This window comes from Hordeum vulgare, chromosome 1H (assembly GCF_904849725.1).
Source record: "Hordeum vulgare subsp. vulgare chromosome 1H, MorexV3_pseudomolecules_assembly, whole genome shotgun sequence".
NCBI classification, from domain to species: Eukaryota; Viridiplantae; Streptophyta; class Magnoliopsida; order Poales; family Poaceae; genus Hordeum; species Hordeum vulgare.
Window position 1 is genome coordinate 81,487,222 of NC_058518.1, and position 14,216 is coordinate 81,501,437.

Below are 14,216 nucleotides of genomic sequence, written 5' to 3' on the forward strand. Positions count from 1 at the left end.
GTCAAAGGGAAGGAACTTCGGTAACACATCCTCGTCTTCATCGGTTCCACTTGTGGTTATCTCTTACCTTTACTTTGTATATGTTGGTGTTGTAGAGTATCTCCTACGTGCTTCGTTACTCGTTACTAAGTAGCATCATATAGGTTGTCCTCCTAGTGCCATGTTAGTGAACCTTTATGATTGCTACTCCATATTTATTTAGAAAAGCTAAAAATTGGTAGTTGCCTATTCACCCCCCTCTAGTCAACCATATCGATCCTTTCAACTACGGTAATTTCTCTGCATAATAAAAAGAACCCCGAACCTCTATTTTTAAAATAGAGCAAGCTAAAGAAATGAGTCCGTCGCTAAATATACTCAACAAACTCATCTCGTCTGGTCATAGAAAGGATCCGATGCAATCCATAGCTATCCTTTATAGATCAACTAAGGTTGGGAGCCTCTCTTAAGGACTACTAATCACTGAACCCAAAACCTTTACAATTTTGAGGAGAAAATGAAGAGCCGTGTTGTGGATGGCCTTTTTCATAACGTACAATCTGGAGTTGTTCGTGCATGTTGTTGTTCTATGCACGCTGATGGCAAGGGCTAACCAGCTACCTAGCTGGATAAACGCAGCAAAAATAGAGTTTGTACCACAAAAAGCAATAGTTAACTAGCTAATGGATGCACGGCCAACTGCTAACTAGTAAATTTTACAACATTTTGTGGCCTAACCAAACATGTCCTTTGCATTGTGAATACTCCAAATAACATTGTTATATTAAAATCATGGTATTCTGTACCTATTGGTAAAATAACTGTAGTTTTCAATACTTTAGTTTTTTTAGTACTTTGCTATCAAACAGGGCCTAAGTACACAAATAAATTTTGTCTTGATTTTTTTCTTCATTTTGAACTTTTTTTGGGCCCCAGGAGCCGAAATGCATTTCCGGAAAGGAACTCTCTTTTTCAATCGAAATTCGTCAGTGCGAAACGATCCCCAAATCCCATTGTTCCAGAAGACGCTGTAGTTTCCCCTGTTGACAACTTGACATGCTGCATACTGCACCGTAGCCGTCAGGTCCAACCGGGCCTGGAGCAAATTCCACATGACCCCAGTTTTGACATCTATCATCATCTCTTTGTATGAAACCCTTGTGAAGTCACAATACAATCTCTTGCCGCTGCTATAGAAATTACACAGCCGAGGGTGGTCTGGCAAGAGATATATTCCTTTGAATTGTCTTTGTGGCGCAAGGATATTACAGGAAAAAAAACTATATTGACAATACAATCGAACAAACTCAACAACAACCGATAGTACATTTAGTGTACAACATTTACCAAGGCCTGCCCTGATGAACCACCAGTTTTACCTGGGCAGTTCTACCATAGATAGGCCAAGGAACTGGATCTGACGACCTTCATGTACAAGTGACAACAGATGTCGGTGCCACCAGCAAGAGCAATCGACAGCGGCACCAGGGTATCCATCTGGAGAAGCCAATGCGGTGTGCAGTGTGCCATGGCACAAAATATAGCATCCTTAAATAGCAGTAGCTTGGTAGGCATACACACCAGATGTTACCGAACCCAGCATGCAGAACCGATGATCAAGCCAAGTATCGGTAGACGTTCGGGTTCTCCTTGTCCCTCTCCAGGTAATCCCTGGTTATAAGATCCTCAATGCGCTTCTTTATTGCTTTGAAGTCAGGCTGAAAAGATAAAACCAGCATCCATGATCAGGTCAAGGAATCAAAGGAAATTCTACATAGAATGTACTAGCTTCAACGGTCGGTAAAAATTTCAGCCTGGAATATCCATAGTTCCCAAGAAAGAAAATAAGATACTGGGCGCAACCATGGATTTCGAGTCGCGCGATGACTAGTCATCGACTAGTCTTTGAGTCGCAAAAAATGTCAACTCAACTTAGTGTCGAGTCGAGTCACGAGTCGCGACTAATCGCAACTACAGGTTCAACCTTTTCCGAGTTGCTACCCCATAGCGACTCGCATGAGTCACGACTCGAAAACCATGGGCGCGACATCTGGATGCATTGTGTATGGTTTAAAGTATACTGTATGATTTAAAATTAATTACTACTCCCTCCCATAATGTAAGACGTTTTTTGACACTAGTGTATGGGAAGGAGGGAGTGGTAAATACTGTACCTTGAACATGCGACCAAGCTGCTCCACACACTCCATTACTAGTGTCTGGTGACCCAAGACTTTGCGGCTCTTCATAATACGAACAATTGATGCATCAATTGCGTATCTTCGATCCTTGTCAACATCTTCAACAACCTTCTTTTTCTCATCAACTGGAGGCAGAGGTATCTGCGTACGGAAATAAGAAGCAATGATTACATCCAACCGTAACGAAATAGAGGAAGCAAGATAAAAACATACAACCAGAAATACCTTAATTCTCCTCATCTTGTCAGTAAATTTTGAATTAAATTCAAATACATCATTAGGAGAAATAGACCTGTTACTTGGTTCTTTAGTAAGAATCTTGTATTTCGCACAAGAGAGGGAATGGAGCAACCTCACTACATCGTCATCTGACAGGTTCAGTTGCGTTACTATCTCAGAATAACTAAGTTTATCAGCTCCATTGAACAGTAGCAACAATGCAGCCTGACAAAGAGACGGAAAGAAATCATTAGTCTGTGGCATCTGAATAAAAGCAAATGTACATGTTTATGCTTACCTGGTAAGTTGTAACAATGAGCTCGATAGTCTTGGCCTCAAACTTTGCGGTGATATGGCAGATTCCCAAGGAATATATCCATGTAAGTTTTCTATGCTTAGTTCTTGTTTGATAAAACTCTTTGAAAACCTCGACACATCTCACCTATTTTTTTTGGGGGAGTTGTCAATGATAATAATCTTACAGAGAGTAAGGCCATAAAATAGTTAAGACCCCAGTTTGTAGAAGTGGAAAGCACAAGAAAACAGTAAATTTACCATCTCAGCAGGAAGGTTTATATCGAATGATTTATAAGTTGGCCAAAATCCTGTTGTCAGAACAGTGACCGCCAAGTCTATCCCAGGATTCAATTCAGGGTGTGTGCTTATGAACTCTTCAAACTTAGTTTGATGATCTCTTGCAACAGTAAGGTCGGTGACCATGCCCTCCATTTTTGAAGTAAATTGGCCACCACACTGTTGTTTTAGCTTGGTCAGAATGCTTCTTTCATGCTCATCATTAGCACTCTTGTCAAATAGCAATCTCCTAGCCAGCTTCTTCCTGCCATCATCACCATGAAACATCAGGGCCAGAGTGAAATCAATGGAATTCTGTACCTTCTTGAGCTTACAAGACATTAAAGTTATTGTACGATGTTAAAAACAATTACCTGTAAAACTCAGCAAAAAGGTCCTTATCACTGATGTAGGCGAGTAATCTCACTACCTGATGAATGGCCAATTCCAGATTAACACTCGAAAGATAAAAATGCACTAATGTCTGCAAGTAAAAGAGAACACAACAGACTGACGCATGTACCTTCTCCAGGGTATCCTCAATAGCTTCATCACTGAGCTTTTCACTGCCGCCTTTCTTTAAAATATTATCACAGAAGGTGGCAAGCAATTCAGCACTTGAACTACCAGAGACACCTTTGTTGCAGAACACTTCAAAAGCCTCTTTAAGCGCCTGTACAAAGGAATAGGAAACAAAGATCAGAGAGTGTTCCTGTTTATTTTATTGCAAATCATGAAGCATGAAGAAACAAATAAACATATAATCTGACAAACCTTATGGAAGAGAGTATGCCCCTGGAAACAGTCAGTGACGTATGCTACATACTTGTCATGGAGCTCAATGATTTTCCGGACAAAAACCTAAAACCAGAAAACCCTCAGATTGTGATAAATCCGCAACTAAAATTACAAAAGTTGGGTTAACATCAATATAATCTGAATGTACACACCTGTTCCTGCAAACCAACAATGTCCTTCTTCTCTGGCTGTAAGAATAATTAATTATTAGATGTTCATTTCAAGATGACGAATAAAGAAATTGCTTGAAAAGCAGAGTCTGAAGCACAGAGACAACTACTAGACAGAGCAAAATAAAGCATCGACAGAAACCAAAATGGCACATACTGTAACAACCAAAATATAGGAACTATCTGACAAGGAACCCAACTGGCCCAGCAATTACGTGTACAAGCGGGGGGCAAATGAGGAAGATACAATCAGGGAAAGAGGGGAGGTACAAGAGGAAAAATGAAAGAGTTCAACGCAGCCCAGATAAATAACGTGCTCTAGCATGCATATTAGGCTAAATTAATTGTCCGGGTGTTGCACGTGGTACAAGCGGCCTTAAGTATAAAAATGCATTGAGATCCACAGAAACTGTGAAGTTACAGTGACAATAAATATACACCTTCTTATTACTAGCAGCATCTTCTGCTTGTTTCACCAATGCTGTCCCCTCGTTGGTAACATGCTGCAGCATAACATCACTTAAATACAATGTCCAAAACTCCAAATCGTTCTATGGAGTAACTAAATCATGCTTTGCATAAGCAGATACCTGCTTAAAAATTTGAGAAACAGGTTCTAGGCCACGAGTTATTCTAGAAAAGAGCCTGTACATCCTTGAGAGATCCTCAACCTACAACAACAGATGCAAACAGTCAATATACTTGACGTTCCCGATTATTATTACTGTCCAGGGATACGACTCTCTGCTCATACCTTGTCGTCACGAAGTAATGCATGGCACCCAGAATGCTCCTTCTCCAAAAGTTGGCTTGCATACTGCGTTAACAATTCATGTTGCACTTTCTGAAACAAACCACAAATTATATTAATGTTAGGTTAACTGATGTGTTAAAGAGAGGGAAATCATGACAAATGTTCACTCAGGAAGACCAACTAGATACTACTTGTGTAATACACATCCAGTATGGATGTAGCATCTTCAAATCACCAAAAACGTGTGCGTGTGGAGGGGGTTGGGGGGTGGGGGGATTGCAGCAAAGATCTTTTCACAAACCTCCAATAACTTCGGTTCACTACTAGAATGCAAATAATGAGCAACTCGTTCCTTCTCCCTCTTCAAGCACTCCTCGGCCTAGTGAAAAGGACATCCAATGCACATATATTATTGTACCTAACTATGTAAACACCAAGGAAAAAACTCCTGAAACTACCTTTAACATATAGTCAGGACAAGAGTCTTCCACAATCCAGGTTTGGGCCTTGATAGAGTAGTAATCTGCAGTATCCTTCAGCAAGAAATCTTCAAAATCATTCTCGTAACATTCCATACTGCCTAAGCCAATCTCAACAAATATATCCAAGACATTCTTTAACAGAGCCCTGTCAATTTGTTCACCCTCACGTTCTTGGTCTATCTGTTGAAGGAGAATGTCACAACCACGTATAGGAAAAAATTCTGTTCAGACTACTATGTGAATGCAAAGACTCACCAAGGAAATGACTGCACTTTTTACTTTCCCTTTGATTTCTTGATATACCTTTACCATTAGAAAAGAGTTAGAACAAAGAAGGCAAAGCAACTACATATAAATAACTTCATTGCCAGAATACATTCATTTACCAAATCTCGGAAGCAACTGAGCCCAACTTCTCTCAATGCTGGAAGCGATCTCCGTGAAATGAAATATCGATCAAGGTAATGGAAGAACCGTGATAGCCACCGAACCATCACTTTGTGGTTTGACCACCTCTTTACTAGCTCCCTCAACATAAACTCGTCATGCTTCTCTCTTAATGAAGGTAAGACCTACATGGAGTCAAAATAAAGGGTAAAGCCAACAAGCAAACAGACAAAAGGTAGCTAAGACTTCCCGCAAAAAAAAGGGTAGTTAAGACAATATAGGAATGATCAAATGTAAGTAACTAAATACCTATGCTACCATAAAACAAGCGCAACTCTGTTATTTAAGCTGTTGGTTATAACCAACATTAGAATTGAAGATTCAAAGGCGTGAATGTGGATATCTCAAAGAAGATGTGCCATCAACAATAAGATACAGTTTTAGATGACACTATAAGCACGATGCATTTTAACATTAAAAACACAGTATAATAATGATTGTGTGAGATAAAGAGGCTCCCAATTATCAATTCCTTGAAACCAAGCAAAAGCGGTTTGCTTAAAAAAAGAACATTACATGGCGAGATGGCACCTGGCCCAGAGCCATCTGGTCTAGGCTTCAGTCCTCAAACCTACCCAGTCTCCTGTTTTTTTACAGCAAATAATGAACCATACACCTAAGTCCATGGCAGATTAGCCAATGTGCCGTTATCTAAGATTCGCAATGAAAGATGTCCTTCTCCATAGAGGCAGTGCATCAAAGGTGACCTAATGATTAATAAAAATAGAAACCGCTTGAAGAAGCCACCAACAGACTAGTTTGCAAAAACGTTGCCAACTAGGTGCCCTCAGCCTTCAAATGATCATTAATAACCCCCTCATGGGCACTCCTCTCTCTCATTTTTGTGGAGCACACCCTAGGCAACGGTTGCATTACTAGTCAGTAGTCACAACCCATAATAACTACTCTATCAGTTGCTCTGGATTAAGAGAAGAAACATCAAATGTGAATCCCAATGGTCAGTTCTCTGATGACTGTTTCTGATTATGTTTCTATCAGATATTAACCTGAAACGCCTTCTAATGACTGTTGCAAGTAATATCAGTTCCAGATATCCCTTTTCTCTGTAATATGCATGGTAAATATAGCACATAGCTAGCGCAATGTGGAACTTATGTATCATGTTTCTTCATTCGCACAGAAGTGTGTATCATGCATGAGATTCAAGATAATCTCCAGGTTGTACTTTGTGATGATGTTAAAATCCCCTACTAGTTAGCGTAAAAGCATCATGCATAGCTCCTGGTCCCACTATTTCAATCTATAAGGGGTATTTGGTGCGTCACGGAACATTAAAGATGTTATCAGACAAAGAGAATAGAAAGAAGCTATGGCTTTAATGTCCCTGATATGCTATGCGCCTATATATATATCAAGAACAAGTGAGAGAATGTTAGTGTAAGCATCAATAAATGACGAAGAGAGAGGGGAAGTTAAGTGAGACCCGAAAGAGAACACTATCATTGAATTTCTACAGCATATATGGACATTCTAATTTCCAATGTTCAAAAAAGCGGAAAGCGTAAGCGAAGCGGAAGGCCATAGTTTAGAGCAATGGACGCTTAAGCGCAGCTTAACCGCACTTAAGCGTTTTTTGAATTGGCTAGAATTTGACAGATTTTGAATAATATACACAGGAAAATAGGAAATATGGCACATGTGTAATTGAATGGCCATCTAAAATACAGTTCACACCATAGCAAATACACATTAAGTTCACATGGCAAGCAAAATAACAACTAAAATGCAGTTCAGTTCAAATAGTCATAGCCTAATAGAGATCATGTGGCCATAATTTTGCTAGCATATGAAGGAAATAGTTCCCAAGCAGAGCCTAATAATAAGGTAAATGGGATATTGCCATTATTGCGCAAGCAGAGAAGCAAAAGTAGTTCAAAAACAGTCAAATTATGGCCAAATTTAAAAAAAAACCCGCTTAATCTACCCCTTAGGGCAAAAGCGAAGCGCTTTACCATCGCTCAGCGCTTAAGCGTTGCTTAAAAACGCTTTCTTGAACACTGCTAATTTCATAGGCAGCTCCTGATTCTGGCCTCATTTGGCATTCCCTCTCTCCCTTGCATTTATGAGTACCCATTTCAGCTAGTCATTCTCTTGCTACCAAGACACTGATAGCAGGAAAACTAGAGACATTTCCGTGTGACATTATATTGGTCTAAAGCTCCTTAGGTCCTATTTGGAACATGGGAATTCGACATGTACCCTATAGAAACATTACAGTATCATGCAAAATTTTCTTGATCCAATGATGCACCCCTAATACTCTCTTCCTCCGGTGCTGCACCCCTACTGCATACTACTTTTGTTTCGAACGTAGGTTGCAGGGCACAAATGTATCCACTATACTACTTTGGTACACCCACAACCTACATCCAAACAAAGACAGAGCAGACGCATACTGCATATAACAAAACCAGTCCGTTTATAGTATCCATAGTCACACAGGCGAAGGCAATTATCATCGCGCGCACCAGTCCTGCACCGCTCCCAGCTCTAGCAGCCGCGTGCACGTCAAAACTTAAATGCCCACACACCGCACGCTGCTCCTCCAATCCCGCAGCTAAAATTAACGGGGCACCAGCCACAATCAGCACACGGAAGACCCTGCTGCTCACCATGGAGGAGATGTACTCCTCGAAGGACTCGCGGTACTTGTCGTAGAGCTGCTGCGAGTAGTCGTGCGGGGGCTTCTGCGTGCACATGTTGTATATCGTCCTGCGCGAGAAAGCAGAGCGGCCACGGCGAAAATCAGATCAGGCCGCGGACGGGAGGCGGAATTCGGGGGCAGGGGGAGGAGGTACCGTACGTGTAGAGCATCATGTAGTCCTCGGAGCTGAACTGCGGCTCCGGCTTGCCCTCGAGGATGTTCTTGAGCTTGGTGATGCCCTTCTGCATGAAGGCCCAGCCCTCCTCCAGATCGACGGTCTTCCGCTCGTGCGTCGTCATCGCCGCCGCCGCGGCCGTCGGATCGGGGCGGGGGGGCTCGCCGGAACCCTAGCTCGTGTCGGGTCGCGTCGTCGCCCCTCTCCTGCGTGGGAAAGGGAAATGGGAGGACGAGGAGAGAGGGGAAAGCGGGTCGGGGCGTTCCGGTGCCCGATCTAGCGTGGCGGAATGCCGAAACAGGGGAGGGAGGGGAGGGGGGATGGATGGTCGCCGCCACTGCCAGCTCTTTCCGTTACTTTGGCACATGGCTGCCCTGCTGATGGCTGATGGCGTGTCCACTTCACAGATAAGCTTAAGATAATAACTGAAAAGTCAGAAACTTACAGAGTGTAATATGCCAACAACTCATATTTGCTGCAGTCAGCGAAACACGTGATTTGTAAATTATGACGACCAAAGCGAGTAGAACGTCGGAAATCCCTTTTGGAGCTCGGGCTCGAGTGAGGCCTTCAAATTCAAATTTGAAATTTCATCAAAATTCATATTTTTACATTTTAGAAAATTCTGAAAAAAATACAGATATACATTAAGACATAACACACATGTGTGCAAACTTTTAGTTCAAAATACATTGAAATGAGGGCTATGAAAAAAAGACAAATCTGGGGTTGTCCTCCCAGACCATGAATTTGTCTTTTTTGCACAGGTCGCTACTCAAGGTATTTCATCATGAATTTTTACACACATGTAGGTTACATCCTTACATACACGCATATTTTTTTCAGAATTTTTTGAACCATAAAAATTTAAATCTGAATTTTTCAAAATTAAAGGCCTTCATGGAGCTTGACCTCCAAAACGCCTCTCTCGTAGAACATGACCTTTATTTACGTAAAAAATACATGATTTTTTAAGGGTAAATCCTATATTCATCAACTGTCAAAATTCTCTATCTCTGCTCCTAAAGGGGCAGTTGGTAGCCGGCGTTCACCGGTCTTTTTTCATCCACCGTTTCTTGTTTTTTTTTTCGTCATCGGTTTTTTTTCGTCCATCGTCCCACCACTACTTGGTTTTTTTCGTCATCGGTCTTTTTCCATCCATCGTCCCATAACTACTTGATTTTTTTCGTCATCGTCCCACCAAAGAAAATCAGCCCCTCGCTACCAAAGAAAACTAGCCCCTCGCTACAAGATTTTACACATCGCACGCGAAAAAAAAATCAGTCCTCAATCGCATCTCACCGCCGCTGTCGCAATACACGATCGCACATCGGTGTCCTTACGCCGCCGTCATCATCATCCCCGAGGGAATCCACCAGCGCGACGCCGTCGTCGTCGCCGAGGGAATCCAACGACGCTCGCGGATCTTCTAGGCCGTCACCGTCATCGTCGTCGAGGGAATCGACCAGCGCGCCGTTGTCGCGCGTCGCCGTCATCGTGACCGAGGGAATACACCAACGCTCGTGGATCTTCTAGGACGTCAGGGATCTTCAGGAGAGGGGCATCACCCCATTGAGGTTTCACGGATCTTCTAGGCCACCAGGTTCTACTCCTTCGACATGGTCCATGAGTACCCGCACAACCCCAGCGCCTTCACCTAGGTCCCCGCGCACGCTCCTCTCCCTCCTGATCTGGTTCGCTCCTCTGCCATGGGGAATTTCTTCCTTGCCATTTTTCTCAGATCGTGTGGTCTCTTCCTGGCAGGGCCTCTTGTACGGGGGAAACAACACTCTCTTCGAGTCCATCGACCTCTATCACCAGGTAACGTCAATGCGGACCGATCTCTTCATGTGGATTTCGGTTCTTGCATCTCAGTCAGGACCCAAGAATCTGCTGCTCCAGTTTAGCTTGACAACAAAATCCGTGCTTCACTTAAATTATTATTATTGGCATGCCAAGGAATGAATACTTCCTTGGTTGTCTTCTCACAATTAATTACGTGAAGTGGAAAGAAACAGTTAGTAGCAGACCTGATGTCACTGTTATGGATTTATTTTGAGTTTGAAAGGTACATTTGTTTTTATTCACTTGCTTTTATGGAACCAGTTCTGTAAAGCACTAACTAAATGCTTCTAATTTTGTTTATGAGCAGTCGTCGGTCCGAAAGGTTGATCTTCAAACTGGAAAAGTACGTTAATTACTCTACTTTCCATATATGACATTGCACGCTTTATATTTCCAGCAATGGATGACATACTCTACACCAAATCAATAGTTATTGTTTTGTCATTTTTTAGGTTTTAGACTAGCACCAAATGGACAGGCAGATGTTCGGGGAAGGCCTATCGCTTCTCGGGGACAGGTAGACATACCTCGACTATACCTAACGATAGAAATCCTTTTTTTAATAGGAATATGGTGGCTTTGTTTGCTTCTGTGGTCCTGTTAAGTCACATTTCATTTGTTTTAAATAAAATTCTCTTTTGTGGATTGTTTCGAGTTACTTGGCAAAAGAATGATGGATTCATATACGACCGGTTTAACTTTAGCAAGGTGTGTTGCTGCCCTTGTTTATGTTTTAGTGCATTTATAGATGATTCAAATTTTTGTTGTTGTAAAGTTTCAGCTAATTATCCCCAACCCCTACCTACCAATATCTATTGTGTGGTGATCTTCTGAAATATGGTTTGTGCTGTAAATATGTTCTTGCTTGAGGGTCAATATGTTCATGATTCATAATCATTGTATCTGATTCATAAGAAAGAGTGAGATGCTTTATTATGAGTTATGATATAGGATTTGTAGAACTTGCATGCAATGTTTTGATGGTTAGGCTTTGAGATCCATTTCAGTAACTTCATAACCTTTTTCACAATGAATTACTGCAGATTAGTTTTTGTCTACAGTCCAAGGAGGCATCATTTCTAAATTGTTTGGCATCCAGGAATTTGGCGATCGTGATCTTCCTTGCCTAGGTGACCTGCTTCCAATCCTTTTCCCCTCCCCCGGGTCTCTCTCTCTATAGGCTTCAAATGTATTTTGGTCAAATTTTACATTACTTTTTGTTACAAAAATCAACGAAAACCTGACAATGTTGCTGACGAGAACGACAAAAATGTGAGTGGCTGCTGTCGTGAACGATCCTATAATGGTTTGGTGGTCACTACCAAGATTCTCAAGGAGGGTTGCCTTTTTCTTTTACGTTTCTTCCCCGACTTAAGGGTTGAATTTATTAGTTGGTATCGATATTTATTAGTTGATTTCTTAATCTAATTGAAGTAGGCTCATGATTGTTTATTTACGTATTAGTGACAAGACATTGAATGTGGAACATTACAGAGAAAAAATTGACAAATTGACAGAAATATTAGATGAGTTTCGGACAACAAGGTCGCTTATGAAGTATTTTCACCATTAGGTTTTCATTGCCCAACTCATGAAGGTATGATGTCTCGACACCTCATTTATATTTTCTTATCAGTGTGTTTGTAATCAGAAAATTAATTTTCTTATTTCTACTTGTTGAGCGATCTTTAACATGAGTGAGCTCCATTATTGAAAATGTTTTAAAGAGATCGACAAACAATATAACTCTTAGAACACAGAAGTTAATTTCATTTTTAGTGTATGAATGATGCCCGATTTTCCTTCCACCATTTTGTAACCCTTTCAAGAATGTTCCGGGGAGGTACACAACATTCTCTACTCATTTGATTGGAAATATGTATTTGTTCTCTATCGTGTCACTATGAAACTGCAGAGGTACCCTTTGCCTAGGAGTTATATGTGGTTCAGTTTGTTGTATCTGGTTTGGTTTTACACTCATCTTGCTTGCTCGGTTTTTTTAGTGTATAACCAGTTTGTTAATCCTATTTGATCCGTTGATGCGATCGATGGGGGGCATGGAGATGATGGCGATGCATCGTGCTGTACTGGCGGCGGTGAAGGTAACCTCGTCGAATGAGGAGGCGATGGGTGGTTGTCGATGAAAGCGGCGTGGGGATGGGGGAGGCGGAGAGGCGAGGGATTGAGGAGAGAAATGCAGCCGCATAGATGGAGTGGCGGCAAGATTGGACGCGCTCGGCTGCGTAGTGCGTGGGCAAGATTTCCTTTCCAGGTCGGCCGAGTGCTTCCTTGTGTGTGTGTGTGCATGCCTGATCTCACACTGATACTCCACCCAATATATTTCATATTTATTTGAAATTTTAGACAAGTAATTCACATCCGGATGGTACAGGTAAGAAGTTCATTTCTTACTTATTAGGTGTGTCAATAGACCATAAAATTATCTTCATTTATAGTGCTAAAGATACATCAGTACATGTTCTTACATTTAGTCTCCTTAACCTATTGAATGAATTATATATACAATACTTATAGTTGTCCTTCTATAAATTAAGACGACGCTTGCTAATCTTTGTTGCATTGTTATTCATGACTCTGTAATTGTCAACCTAGAGAGTAACAACACTCAAACATTGTTTTATCTATCACTGTGAGCAAATAAGATTTTTTTTTCATGAGTTTTATTATTTTGGAATATTTTCTATTACATAAGTTCATGCTCGATCTTGTTATTCATTTCCTGGGATCATTTATTGATCTACTGCATCATTAACAAGAGCTTGGGTTTGCTTCTAGGATTTTATGGATTTTCTCCCATGACTTCTCGAAGTGACGCAATGCTACAATCTTCAACCATGGAAATGAAACTGTCATCGCTGATAGACTGTTCCTATGATCTCAGAGGTACCAACAAAATGCAACTCATAAATATCTTTTTATGTATTGGGTCGTGATGCTCTTATATTTAGCTACTCATATATATGCCATTTTCATGTTTTACACGTATTTGTTTTTCCATATTCTAGAGACGGATATGATGATTAGACGATCAAGCACTTGATTTCTAATACTAGCAATTCTGTACCTGGAACTTCTAATACTGACAATTTTGGTTCATCGTCCAGCACTGAGACTATTTATATGGTGATGGTTGCAGCATAACCATCAGTTGAAGTACATATGTACAAGGCTACGACTGATGCTGCAGTGCAACCTCATTCTGGCTTGTAATTATCTAAAATTCTGAACATTGGTGTTCTTCAACACCACTGTGATCCAGTCATCGATGTGAAGGTACATTGATCCATAATATTTCTTGTTGTTTGCATCTGATATGTTGCTTTGATAAACATGAGAAACCTGACCAAAGATGCTAGCAATGATTTATGTTCAAAGATGGAACATAGATTCGGGACTTGTGAAGGGAGAAGAGACAATTAGTGATGAACAAAATTCCAAATCCTTTTATTAAAAATAGTGATGCATGTCATCCATGATGGTACTATAATTTTTGTTTGACACATTTAATATGAGCCAGTAGTATATTTATGACAGTGTGTTAGCTGATTGTTGTGTTAGCTGAGATGACACTGTTTTTGATTATTTTAGCTATCTGAAAGTGCGTTATATCGACTAGAGGGGGGGGTGAATAGGAGATTTTTAGAATTTCATCACTGAGGAAATTCCTTTTGAGGAAATTCCTCACTGATGACTAACTTACAGCGGAAACAGTAAAGGATCACAAGTGCAAAGTTTCACAACAACAATTTTTCAGAGTGAGGAATGTGAAAACAGATTGCATTGTGAGCAGGCACGCAGAAAACAAATGAGGATTAACTAGCGTGAAGAATTTGGGGTTGAGGAATTTCAGAGAAATTCTTCAGCAAATTCTTCAAACAGTAGCAGCG

General features: G+C 41.0%; 1 protein-coding gene across 1 annotated transcript; it reads right to left on the minus strand.

Annotated features, from left to right (window-relative positions):
* Positions 1–1,193: 1,193 nt before the first annotated feature.
* LOC123425335 (cullin-1) lies at positions 1,194–8,755 on the minus strand. The gene is made up of 18 exons (XM_045109020.1): positions 8,448–8,755; positions 8,257–8,356; positions 5,563–5,748; positions 5,432–5,479; positions 5,153–5,356; positions 4,996–5,073; positions 4,695–4,784; positions 4,531–4,611; positions 4,381–4,443; positions 3,923–3,958; positions 3,747–3,833; positions 3,496–3,645; positions 3,347–3,402; positions 2,955–3,237; positions 2,698–2,841; positions 2,406–2,624; positions 2,154–2,321; positions 1,194–1,697 (listed from the first exon to the last, which is right to left on the minus strand). Exons 1-18 carry the CDS (start codon positions 8,585–8,587, stop codon positions 1,596–1,598), a joined length of 2,235 nt encoding a protein of 744 aa, XP_044964955.1. The 5' UTR covers positions 8,588–8,755; the 3' UTR covers positions 1,194–1,595.
* Positions 8,756–14,216: the final 5,461 nt, after the last annotated feature.

Bases quoted from the DNA above. Each gene is read 5' to 3' on its own strand.
- LOC123425335 (XM_045109020.1), bottom strand. From the start codon at position 8,587: ATGACGACGCACGAGCGGAAGACCGTCGATCTGGAGGAGGGCTGGGCC. The intron at 4,785-4,995 runs GTTTGTGAAAAG...GGTTTGTTTCAG, and splicing joins GTGAACCGAAGTTATTGGAG to AAAGTGCAACATGAATTGTT. The intron at 3,238-3,346 runs GTAATTGTTTTT...TGATGATGGCAG, and splicing joins CTTTTTGCTGAGTTTTACAG to GAAGAAGCTGGCTAGGAGAT.